Genomic DNA, 18,507 nt, shown 5'->3' with positions numbered 1-18,507 from the left:
TTCCCTAGTGGTGCATTAACATAACTTTAAGCATAAAATGATTCTGATTGGGCTGGATGTCTAGACACATGGAAATCTACTACTAGTTGGTGTATGTTCTTAGGGGAAACTTCAATCTCTTGGAAATGCAAGAAACAAGACTCAGTCTCCAAATCATTCACTGAAGCAGAATATCATGCCATGTCTGTTGCACGCTTTAAGATTATTTGGCTAAGCGATCTCCATTCTAAGCTTGGTTTTTCACAAGAAAAACCAACCTCACTGCATGCTGACAATACAAGTGTCATTCAAATTGTCACAAATCCTGTTCACCATGAAAGAATGAAGCATATAGAGAGGTTGATTGTCACTCAATTTGGGAGGCGTTTGACCATTGAGTTATCACCTTGCCTCATGTTCCTACATTTGTTCAACTCATTGACATTTTCACAAAATCCTTGACATGTCAGCACTAAAATTTCCTAGTTAGCAAATTGATGCTTTTAGACTTGCCAACATCAATTTGAGAGGGGATGTCAATGGAATTGATTAGCAGAATATTAATTATTAATTGACATAAATTACAGAAAGAATATTTGTTATTATTGACACAAATTTGATGGTCATTCAAAACAACACATAATTATACGTCTATAATTATCTTCGTAATTAGTTATCCCAGTTGTAGAATATCATTTATTACAGGTTGACTATTTAATGCACAAATATATAAATTAAATTTTAAGAACACTATTTAATACAAAATCCTCCCTAGGAGAACACATAATTTTTCATCAGCAACTTTGTTAATCTAATATATTTCTCTCATTTGCATAATAAGATTATAGAAGTTTACCTTGATAGCATTCGTTTACATTATCTATATAATTAGAGATTTGAATTTTGATACCTTTTAAGTTTAGCCAAAATTTAATACTTGTATATTACTACTATTTTATTTTATTCCCTATTTACAGAATTTAGTTTTCATGTGACCACATAAATGTTGTATACATGCATCATGAATTCGGCTATGCAGGGTGCTTGTGGTTGCTGTGGATGACACCAACCTCATAGCTCTTGTGCTTGTCTTCTTGGTTTTAGAAAAAAAAAGCTAGAGATTTCCCTGTGTATGTTAATGAATTTCGACACACAGTTCCAATACGATCTAAAAGTTTCTTAATATTCACGCTGATTTCAACATCCCACAGATCACTAGTCACTTCTGTTCTAGCACATAAGTCATGGAACTTGAGATTTGTTACACTATCACAAGTCGAACAATGAGATTTAACCCCACCTTATTCTTAAAGCAACTTGTATAGTTTATAATCTTTATACCACTCAAATTTAATATTAGTGGAAGAATATTTGTCCTGCCAGCCTCAGTTTATCAGTAACAAGCCTATGCATTTCATGGTTATGCTAAGCATATCTCGAGGCTTGGCAGAAGAAGTTTCCATTAGTCTTGAGCTTGCTAGATATAAATTTTTCACGAAACATCAAACTACACCTCATTTATTAAAAATATATAATCAAGACCTCATTCAGTCATGTCAAATTACAAGATCATGCCCTCAATCCAATGGAACAATACCTATAGCCATTATGGCTATCAGATTGGTTTTATTCTTTATTATTATGCATGCTAATTTGGTTCAAGCCTGAAGAAATTCCATTAGAAAATCTCTGTACCATTGTTAAGCTACAAGTTTCATATAGTTTTTCTGTATTCTAAGGTATTCAAAGAGCTACATAATGAGACTTTCCTTAAATTGAGGGAGGCATGTAGGTTGATTCAAGATTGATTTATTCATGAACTACAAGGAAAGCTACTATAACTTTTAAGAACCAAGAAGATTTCCCATTACTTTTCCTTCTAGATTGTCCGAGATGAAGCTCCCTAAGGTACTAATCATTTTCTGCTTCTCTTAGAAACCACAGCAACTTAGGTGCTCTTGTCATCAAAGCACATGGCTCAGAGGTTAAATCAAAGAGAAGGGGTGACATGCATGCGGGTTTGAAGGTGGAAGGATCACACACTATACAACATGACCAACTTGGGTCAATTTTTTTATTATTTCAGCTTTTTAAGAATTTAAATTCCCATACCTCCTTCCTTGCCAACGAAACCCAAACCTGAAAACATCACCATCAACTCCTATAGTTTTTTTTAATAATTTCGAAATTAAAAGAAATTAAAAGTTAATTTTTAGAAATTTATATATAATTTTAAAGAAATACTAATTTTGTCGTTGGAACATAATTTATATTACATCTTATCAATTTATTATCTATTATGTACATTAGATAAAATTAGAACTTATTATACTTTTATCCTATCATATTCTTTCTTTATATTCAATCATATCCTATATGATAACCAACAAGCTCAATTAACACCTTAACTATAAGTTTGGAGTACTCTACTCATTAGATTACTTTTTAATTAAAAAACAAATATAAGTTTAAAAATCATATTGAAAAAAGTAAAATAGTTTAATGACTTAATTAAAAATTATCAAATAGTTGAATATCATACGCATTAATTTAACCTATATTTTATCATTTTATTTAGATTTATTAATTAATCTAGGTTCATGAATTTTTTTTTTAAAAAAAGTATCTGGGTTCCTAAAGTAAAAAAAAATCTATAAGTTTGGTTTTGTTAGCTTAAAGATAATAATTTGTGAAGGTTTTAAAGATATCAAGATTTAATTAACAAATTATTAATTTGAATGATATTTAATTCGATTTCTTAATAAAATTTTAACTTTGATTCTTATAAATGAAAAAAATAAATTTTCCAATAAAAATTAGTTATGAGAAGTTATGAGTTAAAAAAAGACTGTAAATGATAAGAGAACTAATTAAAAAAATAAATTATAAAGATTTATTTAAAAATTTGCAAACAGCCTACTCAATAATTAAATTTAAACGTTTTATTTACGCAGGAATAAAAAAAGGTGGTGATTCTGTTTGGAGCTTTCATACAAAATGCAACTTGAGAAATAACCAGAGCAGAGAGTAGCCATCCGTGCCGTTATGCGAAAACCCCAAACCTTCCTTTAATCAGACCTCAGATTAAAATCACACTTTCATCTTCTTCACTAACGATAATGGTAACCGTAAGCGCCCTCTGCTATCTTTTCTTCTCAAAATTTGTGATCCATTGTTTCGATTTTTTGCATCATCTTCATGTAAATTTCATAGGAATTATACCCTGTTTTTCTTGCTAATAGATATGGTACACCTTTTTTTTTTTAATTAGTTTGTTCAATTTGAATAATAAAATTTTCAAGTGGGTTGGTTCTATACTAGTAACTTTTTGAGCTTAGATTCTTATTTCAAACCTTACATTCATGAGCTGACTGGGTTAATGATATTATAGTAGTGTTATGTTTATTTTATTTTTGATAGGCAAATGTTAGTTTATTAGAATGTTAGATTTTGTTGGTAGATGGATCGAACCGGCGACATTTTTCCTCTTCCCTTCTTCCTTAACCACCCAATCAACCTCATATCTCCTTGTTATGTTTGTTGTATGACTGACCTGATTTCAATTTTTTATTGCAGAAGATTGGTTGAGTAGTAGTGAACTGAAGAAAAATTGGAAAAATTCTTTAGGGGTCAAAGTCTTGAGATTTTAGAAGACACGCACGCTTCATTGTGTTGGCTCACTTGAAATTAGTCCAAGATTTGAGGCTCAAAAAGAGTGGTTAGTTATTTTAATTTGTTGCTGCACGTTAAGTTGTAGTTCATTGGTTCTGTGTAACTTGTATCTTGGTGTCACTGTGTGTGAGTGATGAACTCTGTTGTGCATTTACTGTTTTAAGTAAAATCACTTAAGTATGAATTACTGTGCTTTGTTCATGTTTTAATTTTTAGGTTGGTTTAAAACCAAGGGTGTATCTTGGTCAGATTTATAGCATATTGATTTTATAATCAAGTATATAAATCCTTTTAGTGATGATTTTTGATACCTTGCTTTATTTATTTCTGTTGACAAAGAGCAGCATATTAAAAGAAGAGTGCTATGTTTTGTAGGCTGAGGGTAATTCTGATGAATTTTATCTTGATTGTTGCCGTCTTGTTTTAAATATGTTTACCTATAATGCTTATTTAAGGTAAGCTTGTTTTTAAAGTGGGCAAGAATGCATTCATGATCTCAAGCTAGTAAAGTTTGAGTGACAATGTGGTTTAGATTAGAAAATAGTATATTATCTGGTGCATATTCCTAATCTCTGCAATTGTGGTAATTTATCAGTAATTATTTTGGCCTCACTGTTAGCAAGTGTCAGTACAATTGCAATATACCCTTCAGCTTTTGATCATATCCACCTTGGTTCTTAAATTCATAAAACGTGCACAATTGTCAATTGATTGAAACATCTGTACTAGTGCATGTGAAAGGATAATGCCTTTCTAATGTGAGTTTGATGTTAAAGTGAATTAGATGGTAGTCATCTTTAAAGTATATGGGGATCTTAACCTGATAAAATTCAGGAGACAATCACATTTTGGCAAACTTTTCTAAAAATAGTGGCTTGGATTAGAAAGTATTACTAATATTCAGTGCACATCCTTAATCCCTGCAATCATGGTCATTTGTCATTAATTATTTTGGCCTCATTGTTAGTAATGTCCAGTACAATTGCAGTAAGCCAACTTTCCGTTTAATGCAGCTATTGTTAAAATTGTTCAGGAATTGGCTAATTTGAGATATTGATGTAGACACTATAGTGTAAATTGGGCTAGGACTCAACTGACCAAAAATTGTATCTAGAGAGCATTTAGGCCAATCTTGATAGACTAATGGCTTCTTTTTTTATATATGTTTGTGGCACTGAATTTTTACTTGGGCCAATCTTGATAGAATAATGCCATTCAGGAATTTCATTTAAAATTATGCTGTCCTATTTTATATATGTGGCACTGAATTTTACTGTCCTAATTTATAATGATTATTCTCAACTGATGTGCTCCTTCAACTTATAGTGTCTACCTTTTATTAATATATGAATTCTATTGTGCTGTCTTACAAGTGTATGATGTAGCTCCTTCAACTTAAAATTGTCACTTTAACTTGTTACTGCACACTGCTATTTGGAGTCATGGATATGTGTAGATTTGAACATTTGTCAAGTATGTGTGATTTTATATACAACTCATACAGAGTCTACCGTTAACATTTTTTAATATATGAATTCTGTTATGGTGTCTTACAAGTTATTTTTTCAAAATAAATGACCCTTAAAAACAGTTCGGACCAGTTCAGAGCAGTTCAGTTCAATGCGCCTCTAAAACAGTTCGGTTCAGTTTGCCCAAACCGTTTGACAATTTGGATGGGGCGAACTGCATTTTAAGTTCAGTTCGAATTGAATAGCCCTAAGTCCATGTTCATATAAGTGAACAAGCAGTGGAACTTACTTTCATAGATCATTGTCAAGCCATGTTTATCCTGTTTGTTAATAAACTCAGATTCAGATACCCCTTAAAAATTCCATTTTTAGGCCTCATTTGTTGTTTACATGTATGTGAAGTGTGGAGACCTGTTAGCTGCACAGGTTCTATTTGATAACATGGCACATAAGACCCTTGTTTCATGGACTACAATAGTTTTGGGATATGCCAGATTTGGTTTTCTAGATGTTGCTCGGGAGCTTTTGTATAAAATTCCAGAGAAGAGTGTTGTGCCTTGGAATGCAATCATTAGTGGCTGCGTCCAAGCTAAGAATAGTAAAGAGGCATTGCATCTATTCAATGAAATGAAAATTAGGAAAATAGAACCTGATAAAGTGGCCATGGTTAACTGCCTATCTGCATGCTCACAACTAGGAGCTCTTGATGTAGGAATATGGATTCACCATTATATTGAAAGACACAATTTTTCTCTAGACGTTGCCTTGGGGACTGCACTAGTTGACATGTATGCAAAGTGCAGCAATATTGCAAGGGCTGCCCAGGTTTTCCAAGAGATTCCTCAAAGAAATTGTTTGACCTGGACAGCCATCATTTGTGGTTTAGCACTTCATGGGAATGCCCGTGATGCTATATCCTATTTCTCAAAAATGATTCATAGTGGCTTAAAACCTAATGAGATCACGTTTCTTGGTGTCTTATCTGCTTGTTGCCATGGAGGTTTAGTTGAAGAAGGCCGCAAATGTTTTTCCGAAATGAGCTCTAAAGTCTATATAGCCCCTTAGCTTAAACACTACTCATGCATGGTGGATGTTTTAGGAAGGGCTGGTCATTTGGAGGAAGCAGAAGAGCTTATTAGAAATATGCCGATAGAGGCAGATGCTGCTGTATGGGGTGCTTTATTCTTTGCTTTTCGTGTTCATCGCAATGTTCTAATAGGAGAGAGGGAAGCTTTGAAGCTTCTTGAGATGGATCCTCAAGATAGTGATATTTATGTTTTGTTTGCCAGCTTGTACAGTGAGGCAAAAATGTGGAAGGAGGCAAGAGATGCAAGGAAAATAATGAAGGAAAGAGGAGTAGAGAAGACTCCTGGTTGCAGCTCAATTGAGATCAATTGCATTGTGTATGAGTTCATGGCGAGGGATGTGTTACATCCACAGTCTGAATGGATTTATGACTACCTGGTTTCGTTGACAAAACAACTAGAGCTTATTGTGTTTACACATGATATTCCTGGTTATGGAGATAATCTTTTTTCCTAAACTTGTCAGCTATTTTGGTATATATGGGCTCATTTAGTTACATTCTTCCCTGGACAGCCTGCACTTATTTTTTTTATTCTATCCGGGTTCGTAAATAACATGAAGCCATGTCTCTCCCGTCCTGCATCCTTTCACTGATTTCATTCTTCTTGTGCCCCTTCATAATACTTGTAAGTTCTTCATCTCAAAAGAATGCAGAGTAAGAAGTATTTGGTTAGAATTTGTGGCTCTACTTCAGTGTCTTAATTGGAAAACTTGAAGACTTGTCATGTACGTCAACAAATATTCTCTTTGTTAGTCAACCACATGTTCATTGTATCCTCTTCACCTGTATGGAGTTTATTATGCTTCAGAATGCGGGCATCATGTTAAAGACACCACGTATTCTGCTAAACTGTGTCAAATTTGTTATACATTGCTAGGACGAGATGAACAGGACCATGTTTATGAATGCATTGGGTTCACTCTCTCCCAATGTTGAAAGTTGCATTGTTTCTCTTTTTCCTTTTCTTTCATTAAGCATTATACTTTGTTGAAGACATCATAAAATATAAGTGTGAATTGTCCAAAGCTCCAATGGTGTGGCTGTGGAGATTAAATAGGATGCAGATTGCAGAATATGATTTTAACATGTTGGATTATCATTTTTTTTACGTGCTTTTGCCCCTAGCTAGTTGTCCTTGCTTAAACTTCCCTCCTTATGATGGTCAGTTCTCCTACTCATGGCTTGGTTCGCCCTGGTGAGCTTGATGTGATCTGTTATAATTACAAAGCTTTAAAATGATCAATAATTGATCTGCCAGTATGATTTCTATGATAAGATTATTCAAGACTAATTTTATATGATTCTCCGTGACAAGAAATCTTTGTACAACAATTGTAAGTTGTACCCGCCTAAGAATGTTTACTGAGCAATGACCTGAATAGGAGTGTCTGCCTTTAGAGTGATAAAGAAGCAATACCTTTCCCGTCATATGTTTTTGATCTATTACAGAACCAGAACCAACTATGGTAATCATTAGTTAAAACAAAATGCCTACATGATGTTATGTACATTTTGGAGAATACTTGCATAGGTTTTAATGTTGGACTCCTATGCTAAACTACATTATGGCTTGGTTATATACTCTATGGGAAGCAGAGAGCAAGTTGAAGAACACTTGTGTATAAAACTCTTGGTTCTCATATATTGCTTATGTGGATTTTGATCACAATTGCATTTGAAAGCATTTGATTTGATTTAATCAATATATAGCGGTAAAGTTGTGCCTTGGTGACTTGTTGGTCATGGGTTCGAATCCGGAAACAGCCTCTTTGCATATGCAAGGGTAAGGCTGCGTACAACATCCCTCCTCCATACCTTCGCATAGCGAAGAGCCTCTGGGCAATGGGGTACGAAGTTTTTATAGCATCAACAAAGCAAAAAGAATATTAGTTTAAAACATTTGTCAAAATCAGATTACTGACATTTCTTGTTTCTGCCTGTTGGTTTCATATATATTGCTTCCAGACATGATTCATATGTATTTACTTTTTCTCTTCTCTGTATTGTTTATATTTTAGTTTTGTTTTTTTTTTCCTGCTGCTACTTGTTACCTTTTTATTTTTAATATGAACAACTAAATTATTCTGCTGTCTTGGACTCAGGAGGAGGCGTTGGAAGGAAGCTGATATTGTGAATTTTGTCTTGACATTGACCAGAGCAATTCAGAGCTGGAGTCAAAAAAGGCCATCAGTATATCACGGTCAAAGTGAACAATATGGTATGGTGGGCAAAATCCTTGGTTGCTTCAACTTCCCCAGTCCCCTTGTACTTGTTAATTAGATTGAACCATTGAGGTTTACTGATAGCTTCCCTTTCAATGACAGGGTTCGCACAAAGAGTTGCCTAGAACTGCCCAAATTCACCTTGTGAGTTCGCACCAAGAGGTTTATGAACCATGTGATGATTCTTTTGCACTGGTTGATGCTCTTCTAGCTGACCGCAATAACCTGTTGGAACATCGTCCAACATTGTGCATGGAGATAGGCTGTGGTAGCGGATATGTCATTACTTCCCTTGCTCTTCTCCTTGGGCAGGAAGGTTGTGGCATCAACTACATTGCAACTGATATCAACCCTCATGCAGTGAGGGTAACCCATGAGACCTTGGAAGCACATGGTGTTGGTGCTGAGTTGATAGTAACAGATATTGCATCGGGGCTAGAGGACCGGCTTGCTGGGTTGGTTGATGTTATAGTTGTGAACCCTCCTTACGTGCCTACCCCTGAAGATGAAGTGGGTGTTGAAGGTATTATGTCATCTTGGGCCGGTGGGGAGAACGGCCGGAGTGTAATTGATAAAATTTTGCCCGTTGCAGACCGTCTTTTGTCTGAAAAGGGATGGCTATACATGGTCACCCTTACAGCTAACAATCCTTCTGAGATATGCCATCAAATGAGAAAGAAAGGGTATGCTTCTAAGATTGTTGTCCAAAGATCCACAGAGGAAGAAAGTCTTCATATCATCAAGTTCTGGCGGGATTTCGATACTGAAGCAAATGAAACTGACCAATCTGCTTCTGGGTTCATAAGCTTCATGCTTACACAAATCCCTCTACTTTCATATTGGAGAGGCACCAATAGCAACAATAAGAGCTGAACGAAAAAGTAATTGATTTCCTGATACTGGGATGTCTTTCTTATCTTGACCACCTGAATGTTTTGCTTTGCCCTAGCTTATAAATATAACAACCAATTCTTTCCTTGTTAGCTGGGCAGCTTTATGGATCATTTGACGCCATTAAACTTTATGAAAAACTCAATATTCAATAATAATTTTCTCTTATCTTTATCCTGCTTACATTGCCATCTTCTCATTAAGTATTATATCCTTACCTTTTCTTGGATGCATTCGTTTCTGGAGTTATCTTCTGTTATATGTTCACCTTAGATTTTTTTTCCATATGTGCTTTGACTCACTTCACTGTCATAAAAACACTACTAATATCTTGTCCCAAATAAAATAAAAATATATGTTGTTCCAAAAAGAGTAAAAAATAACTTTAAAAGTAAATTATCTTTTCTAAAATCTTATAAAAATATGGATCTTACCAAAATAATTCTTGTTTTTAAATTCTTTTATCTAATGTTATAGTTGATGTTGCTAAAAGTTTTAGTGACATGTATCATAAACAACATTTAATAAAATATCGTGGAAACATATTAGTAATAATATTTATTTATATTTAATGATATTTTTTAAATATTGTCAAAAACTTTGAATAACATTTTCATTGAGTGTTTAATCAAATAAATGTTGTTAAAGATCACATGTGTAATAATTTTTTTTCGTCAGCAATAAAGTCATTTGTATTAAAATAAAAGAGGCACCAACAATGCCATAGGCAAATACAGGCCATAACTATACCAAAATCCCAAGTATTGACAGCAAGTTGAGATGATTATATCCTATTTATAACAAGATGCATCATAAATACATTATAACCACCCCCTCTCCTGTTTATAAATGTTTTCTATCCCCCATAGTTACCACATTGTGCCTACACTTGATTACAGCACAACTTCAACCACATTGTCATATTTCCCATGCAGTGATCAACTGTGAATGTGTATGTTATCCTTCAAGGCAAGCCCTCAAATTCGAACACCATTGCACATATGAGTAGCCTAATGAATTTCCCATGTTTCTCAACCAAGTTCATGTATTGAACTTTACATCTTGAATGACTTCTAACATGTTAATCGCAGCTCCCCTAAACACTATTGCATTTCTTCTAAGCCATATTGACCACACAATACCATACCAAATATACCTCCATTTTTTGTTAGCGCTCATTGAATGATGATTCAAGAAATGTTAATAGAAGTGTTGAGATCCATCCACGTATAACAATGAGACCACACTTGTCTTGCGATATTACACATGAAAAAAACTTAAGATTGTTTCCTCCACACCATTGCAAAAAGGGCATTTACCATCAATCTCATTTGTTAACAAATTTCGCTTCCTTAAATTCTCTCTTGTTGGAAGTCTATTTCTAAACATCCTCCATAGAAAGACATTGATCTTGGGTATAGTATTAATCTTCCAAACCTCCTTATAAATCTCACCACCTTCATTTGCAAAGACCCGATCATGAAGAGCTATGTATGTTGACTTCACCGAGTAATTACCATCTTGATCTACCCTCCATCTCCATGTGTCCTCCTCCTCATGAAGTACTCTCACTCTATCAAGATCCTCATGTAACCTCTATACTATTTTTCTTTCCCACTCAAACCATTCCCTCCTCCATAACACCCTCCACTTCCACTCTTCCTCAACCCACATTCCCAATGACTTCCTTTTCTTGTAATGAATTTAGGTACTATCTTGGAAATTTGATAGCAAAAGATTATTTCGCATTCCAACCATCCTCCCAAATTTGAATTTATCCACTCTACCCACTTTTCAGTCTGACATAGTATCAAACCAATTTGAATTTAGGTACTATCTTGGGATTATTGTTTCCTGAGTCAAAGTTTGCCAAGTTAGGACATTGCATTACAAAATAGGAGTTGTGTGGTTTGACAAAGTAGAATTGCTTAGTATTTTTGCGTGGTTTATGGTGTGTGGAATTAAGGTGTTTGAGGAGAGCATTCATGCAATTAATTAATTAATTCCCCCATAACATGAAAGAAGAAAAAATACTAATGACCACACAGTCAAGCTTATTTGATACAATTTATAATAATGGTCTTTGATATTTTATTTTATTTTATTACTTCATTATTAATAAAGAAAAATAAATATATTATAATTTTCAAATTAAACTAGTTTTAAGTCACTGAATAAATGATAATTATAAAATATAGTTTATCGTTACGTCAAAATCAGTTATAAATTATCTAAATTATAAATTACAGACTAAAATAGTCTTAAATTTTTAAAAATTCCAAATACATGTTTAGAAAAAAATTGAACAATAAAATAAATTTTAATATTTAAGAATAAAAAGATATAGTCTACTTCAATTTAGTTATAAAAGTTTTTTTATACAGTATCAAAATATCACTTAATAAAAAATATTGGTATTATTATAAAATTCTATAAATCTATCATACATTTTAATTTCATCAAATGATTTTATATTGAAAGTGTATACAATATTTGCTCTAGTTTTAAACATAAAAATGAAAAATCGGAATCAAATAAATAAAAATGCAAATTCTTCATTTTTCAGCTTTATTTTTTCTATTAATAATCTGTTTAATTTTCCATTTTTTTATTTAATTTAAATAAATCACTTTTGCGGTTTGAGTCGACCCTCCTCCTTGAAGAAACAAATCATCATTGATGTTAATTTTGATTGAGTATTATTGAGTTTTTTTTGTGAACATAAGGAGTGAGAATTTGCCAAAGAAGAAGAAGAAGAAACATGGTGGAAGGTTAGAGAGTGAGAGAGTGTGAAGCATGGAAGTGGGTATGCTTCCAATCTCAGCTTCAAAGAGAGGAAAACTCTTGGCTGCTGGTTACACCACTCTCGATGCCATTGCTCGTGCCTCCCCCACCCACCTTGCTCGAGGTTTTCCTTTCCAGTTTCAATTCTCAACCCTTCTTTCATTTTCCAATTGGGTATGCATATATGTTAAAAAGTTCCTCTTTTTTTCACCTACCCATTATCTCACTTTGACAGATATTGATGTTTCTGAGAGTGAAGCCACGGAAATTCTGAATCTTGCAAGCAAACCTAGTGCTTTGGAGAGACCGAATGGGTCTCACACTGCTGTTGTTGGTGGTATGTGTTGTGTTGGTTCCAATTTGGGTATTTAGTTATTCTTAAAGGTCATTTTGGTCCGTGAATTTGTAGGGTGCTATCACATTACACATTAGTCTCTGAAGTCTGAATTGAAGAATTTTTTATTTATTTATTTATTTTTTAAAAAAAGAATCCCTGAAAGTGTAAATCGAATCACATTAGTCTAAATTTTTTTTTTTTAAAAAAGGTGGGACTAAAGTGATAATACTAACGTATATTTAGGGACTAAAATGATTGCAAGTAGTTAAGTTTAGGAACTAAAATGATAGTGATTAGTTAAGTTTAGTGACTTAGTGTGTGTTTGGTTAAAGCCTTTCTCCCGTTGCAATGCACGTTGAACGCAATTTTTCTGAGAGCAAGCTCTCGGGGCGTTCAATGTGCAGAACACGTATACAAACAAAGCCTTATTTGACATTCTAGGGACTTGTTTAACATTATTTTGTTTCAGGGACTAAAGTGACAACACCTACCACTTTCAGGGACCAAAATGATCATTTACTCTTCTTTTGGGTAGTGATAAGAATTTCTAACTTTTATGTTATGTATAAATGGTGCATGCTGATTTTAAAAGACCACAACCCTTCTGTTTCCATGACTTCTTTGGATTACTGAATTGATAAGGACTACATTGGATTTGGTCAACCTTTGCTCTTGAATTTGTATTTAAGGTAATGTTTCAAGGGGTTAAGGATGGGGAAAGCTCCTATGTTATCAATTATGTGTGTTCTTGGGTTGTGCAGTTGAAAGTTATGTGTGGTCCTGGTGTCATATGATCGAGGTAACCGATCTCCTAGTGGGATAAGGCTTTAGTTGTTTTTCCAAAAGAAATTTCAATTTATGATATCAAGTGTTTTCAAGTTGGGATGCAATATGTCTTAGAAACCAAGTTTATGAAATTTTGGGAAAACTGAGAAGCCAGAAGCAATAGCTTTCATTGATATAAATTTGTGAATCCTTCCATGTGAATAATGCTGACGGGGAATATCTGTAGACAAATTATTAAGGACACTATTATTGAATTCACAACCCATCATATATGGCAAGCCAATTGATTCTCCATTTCTCCTGCATAGTAGTATGTGAAGATTATTGATTGGGGGAAGTCAAAGAGCTATCAAGTGGCTAGGCTCAATGAAAAAGTAAATAGGCATCCTATTTATCTGGCAATAAGTGGTTTGATTTTACTTGAAATCTGACCTTCTCTTGTGATTGATGTATTACTTTCTTTTGTATGATATGAATTGAATTCATACATTCAGTCAAGCATATTGTACGAAGCGTGATTCCCTCAAGCATTACGAGTAACTTTTTTTTTTTGTTTGCTTTTTCCATTTTGTGTTTTTGTATCATTCAGGTGGTCAGACTGCCTGGGATATGCTCAATGATGAAAAGTTTTCTTCTTACATTACCACATCTTGTGCAGATCTGGATAACATCCTTGGTGGAGGAATTAAGTGCAAAGAAGTCACTGAAATAGGTTAGTACTGTTTGGCTTCTCTTAAGAGTATGAAATCCATAATCGTGTCTTCAAATGAAATATACATTACTTGATTTGCGGCATGCATGGATCCTTGCAGTTTGCTTTCTTTCTTCCCTTTCCTCGTTGCAATATATAATTCTTTCTTTCTTTTAGGTGGAGTTCCAGGCATTGGTAAAACACAAATTGGGTATTTTTTGTCATCCCAATTTTCTATATCATGTTGCTATTGTTCTTTTCCATCCGAAGTTGTCAAATATTTTGGTTATTTGTAGTAATAAGTGGTGTTTATGTTTGCAGGATTCAACTTGCGGTAAATGTTCAGATTCCACAAGAATATGGTGGCCTAGGAGGGAAGGCAATATACATCGGTAAGAGCCTTTATTAGATTCTAATACTCATTCAACATTTGATGCATATCATTGATTGCACTTATTGTGCCAATGTGATACTCAGACACAGAAGGAAGCTTTATGGTTGAACGTGTTCTACAAATTGCTGAAGCATGCATAGAAGATATGGCAGAATACAGCCGGCACTTTCATAAGGATTTTCAAGCTTGTGATGTTAAAATGCACCCTAATAATATCTTGGAAAATATATTCTATTTTCGTGTTTGCAGCTACACTGAGCAAATTGCTTTGATAAATTACTTGGACAAATTCATCACAGAGAATAAAGATGTAAGTATAGTATTTGATCTATTGAATTTTTTTTCCAGCAAACATATTGAAGATGATCCTTGACATCATACATTGTATTGGATTGTAGACAATGGCAGTACTCATGCATTGACTTTCTTTCCTTTTGCTTTTAACGCTGTTGTTTTGTTACATCTTAACTAATTCATAGTGATCTGTTTTTAAATACATAATTCCAGGTAAAGATCCTCATTGTTGACAGTGTTACTTTCCACTTCCGCCAAGACTTTGATGATATGGCTCTCAGGACTCGATTACTCAGTGAAATGGCTTTGAAGTTGATGAAGCTTGCAAAAAAATTCCGTTTGGCTGTAAGAATCAATTTATTCTACTTGCCAGTGGTGTTTTGTACTGAACTAGTCATTGATAGCATTAGCAGCCAAATCATGTTGATGCAATTTGTTTGGACTTTGGATCAAGTGTAATACTTGCAAAGACACTTTAACGCCAATTTTGTAGATAGTTCAAATAAGGTGTTTGAATTAAGTGAGAGAATATAAAAAATAAAACAATGAAAAGTTACTGTGGAACTGTATATGTGTCTGTGTCGATGAATCCCTTGCAATCCGAGGGTAGAATGTATATGTGTCTGAACCTAGGGAATTAGATTAGTTCCATTGAGCACTTTACTGTGGAACTGTTTTGCTTTATCTATTATCTTGTTTTGTCTTCCATAATTTTCAATTGTAAATGTCATGTTGTTATGTTGAACTAATTAGATTTTCTGGTAGGTTGTTATGTTCAATCAAGTAACAACCAAGCATATTGAAGGTTCATTTCAATTGACCCTTGCACTAGGTAAGTGTTATTTCATCTTGCACATCTTGCTTGCACTTTTTAGCTTGTAAGTCCAATATCTTTTTATCCCTTGATTAAAGAAGTTTGTTGTTTATAATTTATAATGCTGAAACAGGAGATAGTTGGTCGCATTCATGCACAAATAGGATAATCTTGTTTTGGAATGGCAACGAACGACACGCATTTATCGACAAGTCCCCTTCTCTGAAATCAGCATCAGCTCCATATTCTGTGACAACTAGAGGGATACGCAATTCTACTTCAAGCTGCAAACGAATCAAGATGATGTGAGATTTTGAGTAGGAAGATAGTCTATAACTCAACCTTACCTCACCATTTTTGCTTATTTCTTTACCAAATTTATGGACATAACAAGATTATACCACATGCTTCCTACAATCCTTGCTTTGTGTAGCCTCAAAGTACAGTGAGTTTTGGTTTGGTTTATATATAAAGCTCATCTTAATTGAGTTTGTCTTAAAGTGAACACATATAAGGGGTTATTCACCCTTAAAGTACATACATATTAGAGATGTACTTACTCTAAAGTTTTTCCTTGGATTTACTTGATATTTGAAAAAACTATACAGATTACAGAATAATTAACCTCACTGAATTCACATGCTGAATTATGTGTTCTTTTTAAAATAGGTTAAGTTATTAAGAAGGTCCCTAAACTATTTGGTAATTTTCAAATAGGTTTTCTAACTTTTTTTTTTTAATCGGGTCTTTGATTTTGTAATTTTTTGAATTTCTAAGGTTTTTAAATAAATTGTCATTTTTTGACAGTTTAAGGTGTCATAAATTAACTCTAAGGATGTAGTACTTTCTTAGTTTAAGGATCCAAAGTAAAACAATTTAGTTTAGAGGTCTATTTAAGAATTCTCAAATAGTTAAGAGACTTATTTAGTAATTTAACGTTTAAAATAAATAAGATTGTAAATATGATGAATGCTCTATCCTCTGATATTGCCATTGAATCAACGGTTGTATGTCTTTGCACAAACTAGCACATGGAAATTACTCCTGCCGGTGATGATATGAAAATGAAAATTAAAAATTTTAAATAAAAAAATGAAAATTAATGATGAATCAATGTGTCATGATACGTCACTCATTTCTTTTCTTGAATTTTATTTTATTTATTTTACATTCATAGGACTTTGTTTGCCCTTTGAAAGGAAGGGTTCAAGGGATGTAATTCAGATACTACGAACCTATTTTATTTATGATATTAAATCATTTAGGGACAAAATTACATAATTGTTGAGCATAGAGGCATAGGAAACATCAATTTGTGGAGTCTCAATCGTCAAGAAACATCAACTTCTGGAGTAGACAGTCGTCAAGATTGTAGTAGGTTGATTCAAAGTCTATCTTTTTCCATTCAATTCATATATATCAGCAAAATGTATACTTTGATATTAAAGAATATAAGATTTGTGATAAAAATGAGTCTGAATGCTCCATTAGTGCAAAATTTTTATATTATCATATCGTAATGGGATCACTTGTGATTATTTTTTTCTTTTAACAATTGTTATAGTTAGACTTATAAGAATATCAAATTAAAAGATATGTAAAGCCACAATTTTATACTAGTTGCTTCAAAATTAAGCCATATCCAAATAGAAACCAAAATTTAATCATGATGTTATACTTTAAAGTGCTAAGATGAAGGGTTGGTTATACTGAGTTACTGACCTTTGTGGCTCTCATGGGCCACGTGTGGAGCAAAGGCTGCTAAGTGCAAGGGATTGCATTTATTTTGCTGTTGAAATATTTTTACATGCATTGATTAAAAAAAAAATCGTGGGTCAGAGTCTCCTAAATCACCGGAACAATGATAAAATAGTTTTATTTATATATTTTAGATAGGTAAATAGTTTTTTTATATAAAAAATACTATATTGGTAAAAAAAAAAAACCATCATTACCTAACATCACCGGTTAGGCAGTCACCGCGTGGCACGTGCAGGGCAACCCCAAATATTTTTGTGAGCTTCCAAAACGCATACAGAGTTAGTAAAATAAAAGTTATGAGTAAAAAGATATTAGACAGTTTGATTTTTATATACTGTTTTAGTATGCAAATATTTTTAAATTATTAATAAATTAAAATAATTTTATGTATACTTTTTAAAATAATTACAATTAAAGTTAATTATCTTATTATTTTATGATAATTGTATAATTAGACAAGAGTATAAAAAATATTTACATTTTTAGTATATTTTAATTAAATTCCACTCTCAAATGTTATTAGAGTCAATTAATAATAATTGAATTTTACTCAAAAAAATGAACGGATTTTTATATAAGAATTAAAATGACACAATGTATCTTATAACACCAATATTGATTGACACAACAAAAAATAATTTATGTTCCTTAATTAAATGATTTAACGTTCAAATTTTAGTCTTAAGTATCAAATAAATTATGTAGGGAGAAAAATACTCACCTTCTCCTTGATGGAGATGAATCACCACTTGGTGATTAATTAATATAGTGGTACAATATATCTCGTAATACCAACACTCATATCAATTGGTAATAACAATTTATATTTTTTAATCAAGTGATTCATGATTCATCTTGACCTTAAGTATGAAATAGATGATATTGAGATGAGAATATTCATTCACTTTCTCATGTTGAAAATCAATTCTTCTAACAATAAATACTTCTTATTAATAATACGGTGAAAAGAAGAAAAAAAAAACTCACACCATAAGAGTCTAGTCCAAAAGGTGAATATTGTCAAAATTATTAAAATAAAATACTTTAATTACATACCTAATAGGGATGAATTTTTATAGGTCTTTTATTAGTACCTTTTTTTAACGTAAAATAATGCTTGTGTTTATGGTAAAAATATTCCACTCCAAATAAGCGGGATTCTTGTTGGTACTTGGTTGTGTTTAGACATGGTAATGGGGCGGGGCGTAGACTGTATTGTCTCCCCAATCCTCAATCTTGACTCCCCAACATGTCCCCATACCCGTACCCCACATCCAATGAGTTAAAATTTATTATTTCATCTCCGTATCCGTCGGTATCAAGTAT

General features: G+C 33.0%; 2 protein-coding genes across 3 annotated transcripts; both read left to right on the top strand.

The window, feature by feature from the left end:
• Positions 1-3,728: 3,728 nt before the first annotated feature.
• Positions 3,729-9,494, top strand: LOC100790739 (pentatricopeptide repeat-containing protein At2g22410, mitochondrial). The gene is given in 4 exon segments (XM_041014317.1): positions 3,729-6,650; positions 8,349-8,379; positions 8,382-8,425; positions 8,532-9,494. Coding segments are annotated over 4 exon segments (1,986 nt in total). The 5' UTR covers positions 3,729-5,510; the 3' UTR covers positions 9,303-9,494.
• Positions 9,495-11,960: 2,466 nt separating this feature from the next.
• On the top strand, positions 11,961-15,986 carry LOC100527406 (P-loop NTPase domain superfamily protein). Of its 2 annotated transcripts, none has more exons than NM_001248697.2 (9): positions 11,961-12,228; positions 12,340-12,441; positions 13,886-13,939; positions 14,096-14,129; positions 14,240-14,310; positions 14,396-14,622; positions 14,820-14,951; positions 15,372-15,438; positions 15,554-15,986. In NM_001248697.2, exons 1-9 carry the CDS (start codon positions 12,117-12,119, stop codon positions 15,727-15,729), a joined length of 975 nt encoding a protein of 324 aa, NP_001235626.2. In that variant the 5' UTR covers positions 11,961-12,116; the 3' UTR covers positions 15,730-15,986. The 2 variants fall into 2 exon arrangements, with proteins under 2 accessions (NP_001235626.2, NP_001335598.1); NM_001348669.1 differs by having other exon boundaries at positions 13,817-13,939.
• The last annotated feature ends 2,521 nt before the right edge of the window (positions 15,987-18,507 follow it).

The sequence above is a fragment of the Glycine max genome, chromosome 3 (assembly GCF_000004515.6).
Source record: "Glycine max cultivar Williams 82 chromosome 3, Glycine_max_v4.0, whole genome shotgun sequence".
Lineage (NCBI taxonomy): Eukaryota > Viridiplantae > Streptophyta > Magnoliopsida > Fabales > Fabaceae > Glycine > Glycine max.
The sequence above is the reverse complement of the archived record's forward strand: the minus strand, read 5'-3'. Positions and strand labels throughout refer to the sequence as shown.

Bases quoted from the DNA above. Each gene is read 5' to 3' on its own strand.
- LOC100527406 (NM_001348669.1), top strand. From the start codon at position 12,117: ATGGAAGTGGGTATGCTTCCAATCTCAGCTTCAAAGAGAGGAAAACTC. The intron at 12,229-12,339 runs GTTTTCCTTTCC...TCACTTTGACAG, and splicing joins CCCCACCCACCTTGCTCGAG to ATATTGATGTTTCTGAGAGT. The intron at 13,940-14,095 runs GTTAGTACTGTT...TCTTTCTTTTAG, and splicing joins CAAAGAAGTCACTGAAATAG to GTGGAGTTCCAGGCATTGGT.